This window comes from Salmo trutta, unplaced genomic scaffold, assembly GCF_901001165.1.
Source record: "Salmo trutta unplaced genomic scaffold, fSalTru1.1, whole genome shotgun sequence".
Classification (NCBI taxonomy): domain Eukaryota; kingdom Metazoa; phylum Chordata; class Actinopteri; order Salmoniformes; family Salmonidae; genus Salmo; species Salmo trutta.
This window is the reverse complement of record NW_021822687.1, coordinates 144,423-149,062: the sequence shown is the minus strand read 5'-3', so window position 1 is coordinate 149,062 and position 4,640 is coordinate 144,423. Positions and strand designations below refer to the sequence as shown.

Here is a 4,640-nt window from a genome sequence, read left to right as displayed (position 1 = left end):
TTAATGGTGCAGTACATTATGAGGTGTCTACAGTAGTAGACTATGCAGCAGAGTGTTTAACGGTGCAGTACATTATGAGGTGTCTACAGTAGTAGACTATGTAGCAGAGTGTTTAATGGTGCAGTACATTATGAGGTGTCTACAGTAGTAGACTATGTAGCAGAGTGTTTAATGGTGCAGTACATTATGAGGTGTCTACAGTAGTAGACTATGCAGCAGAGTGTTTAACGGTGCAGTACATTATGAGGTGTCTACAGTAGTAGACTATGTAGCAGAGTGTTTAATGGTGCAGTACATTATGAGGTGTCTACAGTAGTAGACTATGTAGCAGAGTGTTTAATGGTGCAGTACATTATGAAGTGTCTACAGTAGTAGACTATGTAGCAGAGTGTTTAATGGTGCAGTACATTATGAGGTGTCTACAGTAGTAGACTATGTAGCAGAATGTTTAATGGTGCAGTACATTATGAGGTGTCTACAGTAGTAGACTATGTAGCAGAGTGTTTAATGGTGCAGTACATTATGAGGTGTCTACAGTAGTAGACTGTGTAGCAGAGTGTTTAATGGTGCAGTACATTATGAGGTGTCTACAGTAGTAGACTATGTAGCAGAGTGTTTAATGGTGCAGTACATTATGAGGTGTCTACAGCTGTTGGGTCAGTGTCTGGGTGGTTACCAGCATCAGAGTCTTTACTGAAGGAAACAGTATCATAGTGGAGACAGTCTGGATCTCTGGGAATTTGACAGTATCATAGTGGAGACAGTCTGGATCTCTGGGAATTTGACAGTAGCATAGTGGAGACAGGCTGGATCTCTGGTGAAGTTGACAGTAGTATAGTGGAGACAGGCTGGATCTCTGGGGAAGTTGACAGTAGTATAGTGGAGACAGGCTGGATCTCTGGGGAAGTTGACAATATCATAGTGGAGACAGGCTGGATCTCTGGGGAAGTTGACAGTAGCATAGTGGAGACAGGCTGGATCTCTGGGGAAGTTGATAGTAGCATAGCGGAGACAGGCTGGATCTCTAGGGAAGTTGACAGTAGCATGGTGGAGACAGGCTGGATCTCTGGGGAAGTTGACAGTAGCATAGTGGAGACAGCCTGGATCTCTATGGAAGTTGACAGTAGCATAGCGGAGACAGGCTGGATCTCTATGGAAGTTGACAGTAGCATAGTGGAGACAGGCTGGATCTCTGGGGAAGATGACAGTAGCATAGCGGAGACAGGCTGGATCTCTGGGGAAGTTGACAGTAGCATGGTGGAGACAGGCTGGATCTCTGGTGAAGTTGAGAGTAGCATAGCGGAGACACGCTGGATCTCTGGGGAAGTTGATAGTAGTATAGCTCACACTGTCGGACCAACGTTGGAGTAGAGGCCATCTGGACAAGTATTGGTTGCCGTGGCATAGATGGTTGTGATGTCACAGGCTGTATCTGGATTCTGATTGGTTGCTGTGGCATAGATGGGGTTAGTGGTGGTTCCGGTGTCTGGATCCTGGTTGGTTGTCATCGAGTCAGGCACCAAAGGTCTAGTAGAGTGTTGGGCTTCTGAAGAGAAAAACAAACAAAGATTATACATTTATTTTTTATATATTTCCTATGAATTAATTTTAAATAAAAACATTTAATTACAAAATCTATAATTATTTGTTGAGATATTTTTTTAAAGAATGATTGTGTGTGATAACTGGTGTACCTGCTGGTCTCCTGTCTCTGTCTCTCCTCTGTCTAAAGAACATGAACAGCAGCAGACCCAGCAGTAGTAGAACAACACCCAGAACAACACCAGAGAACATCACATCACATAGAACACCTAGACCAACACCAGAGAACATCACATCACCTAGAACACCTAGAACAACACCAGAGAACATCACATCACATAGAACACCCAGAACAACATCAGAGGGCATCACATCACCTAGAACACCCAGACCAACACCAGAGAACATCACATCACATTGAACACCCAGACCAACACCAGAGAACATCACATAACCTAGAACACCCAGACCAACACCAGAGAACATCACATAACCTAGAAAACCTAGAACACCCAGACCAACACCAGAGAACATCAGATCACCTAGAACACCCAGAGACAGTACACAGGCATAATGTTACAGTGATGCTACATTTAGCTAGTCTCTACTGTACTGTACTTCTGTGTTTCTACCATTTCAGAGGGAGGGAGGAGGGAAGACAACATTAGACAGAGAAACAGGTGGGTGTTGAGGAGAGCAGAAATAAAGATGAAATGTTAATGATGAGGTATCAAGTCACAGTCAGATTATTCAATCTAATACCAGTATCAGGCAAAGTCAGTGTGTTTTTGTTGTGGTTTAATCTTATTTACTGTCTAGAGGTGGAAGATGTAATGACTAGTTTCCACCACAAGGTGGTGTATCTTTACATTCAAAGTTTTGGTTTATAAGGGTCAGATGCTTGGTAATTGTAGTCCATGTTACAGTATGGCGCTTGGTAGTTGTAGTCCACGTTTCATAATGATGCTTGTGTTACAGTATGATGCTTTTATTTATTTTTTATTTAACGTTTATTTAACTAGGCAAGTCAGTTAAGAACAAATTCTTATTTACAATGACGGCCTAGGAACAGTGGGTTGTCTGCCTTGTTCAGGGGCAGAACGACAGATTTTTTTCCCTTGTCAGGTCAGAGATTCGATCTTGCAACCTTTCGGTAACAAGTTCAACGCTCTAACCACTAGGCTTCCTGCCGCCCCAGTTGGTAGTTGCAGTCCATGTTACAGTGTGATGCTTGTGCATTATGTTACCTTGTGTGCTAGCCATGTCTGTGGTGGTGATGCTGTTGTTACCTTGTGTTCTAGTCATGTCTGTGATGGTGATGTTGTTGTTACCTTGTGTTCTAGTCATGTCTGTGGTGGTGATGCTGTTGTTACCTTGTGTTCTAGTCAGGTCTGTGGTGGTGATGCTGTTGTTACCTTGTGTTCTAGTCATGTCTGTGATGGTGATGTTGTTGTTACCTTGTGTTCTAGTCATGTCTGTGATGGTGATGTTGTTGTTACCTTGTGTTCTAGTCAGGTCTGTGGTGGTGATGCTGTTGTTACCTTGTGTTCTAGTCATGTCTGTGGTGGTGATGCTGTTGTTACCTTGTGTTCTAGTCATGTCTGTGGTGGTGATGCTGTTGTTACCTTGTGTTCTAGTCACGTCTGTGGTGGTGATGCTGTTGTTACCTTGTGTTCTAGTCACGTCTGTGGTGGTGATGCTGTTGTTACCTTGTGTTCTCGTCATGTCTGTGGTGGTGATGCTGTTGTTACCTTGTGTTCTAGTCATGTCTGTGGTGGTGATGCTGTTGTTACCTTGTGTTCTAGTCATGTCTGTGGTGGTGATGCTGTTGTTACCTTGTGTTCTAGTCATGTCTGTGGTGGTGATGCTGTTGTTACCTTGTGTTCTAGTCATGTCTGTGGTGGTGATGCTGTTGTTACATTGTGTTCTAGTCACGTCTGTGGTGGTGATGCTGTTGTTACCTTGTGTTCTAGTCATGTCTGTGGTGGTGATGTTGTTGTTACCTTGTGTTCTAGTCATGTCTGTGGTGGTGATGCTGTTGTTACCTTGTGTTCTAGTCATGTCTGTGGTGGTGATGCTGTTGTTACCTTGTGTTCTAGTCATGTCTGTGGTGTTGATGCTGTTGTTACCTTGTGTTCTAGTCATGTCTGTGGTGGTGATGCTGTTGTTACCTTGTATTCTAGTCATGTCTGTGGTGGTGATGCTGTTGTTACCTTGTGTTCTCGTCATGTCTGTGGTGGTGATGCTGTTGTTACCTTGTGTTCTAGTCATGTCTGTGGTGGTGATGCTGTTGTTACCTTGTGTTCTCGTCATGTCTGTGGTGGTGATGCTGTTGTTACCTTGTGTTCTCGTCATGTCTGTGGTGGTGATGCTGTTGTTACCTTGTGTTCCAGTCATGTCTGTGGTGGTGATGCTGTTGTTACCTTCCCTGTGGCTCAGTTGGTAGAGCATGGTGTGTGCAACGCCAGGGTTGTGGGTTCGATTCCCACGGGTGGCCAGTACAAAGAAATGCATGAAATGAAATGTATGCATTCATTACTGTAAGTTGCTCTGGATAATGACTAAAATGTCAAAAATGTAAAATGTTCTAGTCATGTCTGTGGTGGTGATGCTGTTGTTACCTTGTGTTCTAGTCATGTCTGTGGTGGTGATGCAGTAATATCTAACAATCAGTCTAACAAGTAATCTAACAATTCCAGAGCAACTACCTAATACACACAATTCTAAAGGGATAGAATAAGAATATGTTCTTATAAATATATGGATGAGCGATGGACTAGCAGCATAGACAAGATGCAATAGGTGGTATGAAATACAGTATATATGTCACGTGTTCTCCAGCCTCTAGATCGCCAGGCTGTTCGTTATGGCGCACACCTGTCACCATCGTTACGCGCACCTGCGCATCATCAGACTCACCTGGACTCCATCACCTCCCTGATTACCTTCCCTATATATGTCACTCCCTTTGGTTCCTTCCTCAGGTGTTATTGTTTCTGTTCCTGGGTCAGTTAGCTCCCTTTGGTTCCTTCCTCAGGTGTTATTGTTTCTGTTCCTGGGTCAGTTAGCTCCCTTTGGTTCCTTCCCCAGGTGTTATT

General features: G+C 43.7%; 1 protein-coding gene across 1 annotated transcript in view; it reads right to left on the bottom strand.

Annotated features, from left to right (window-relative positions):
- Positions 1 to 1,308: 1,308 nt before the first annotated feature.
- LOC115183323 (CMRF35-like molecule 3) overlaps positions 1,309 to 4,640 on the bottom strand; it is a 19,762-nt gene continuing 16,430 nt past the window's right edge. The window contains exon 6 of the mRNA XM_029744652.1: positions 1,309 to 1,546. Coding sequence (XP_029600512.1) covers positions 1,344 to 1,546 — 203 coding nt within the window. The 3' untranslated portion in view covers positions 1,309 to 1,343. The remainder of the gene's footprint in view (positions 1,547 to 4,640) is intronic.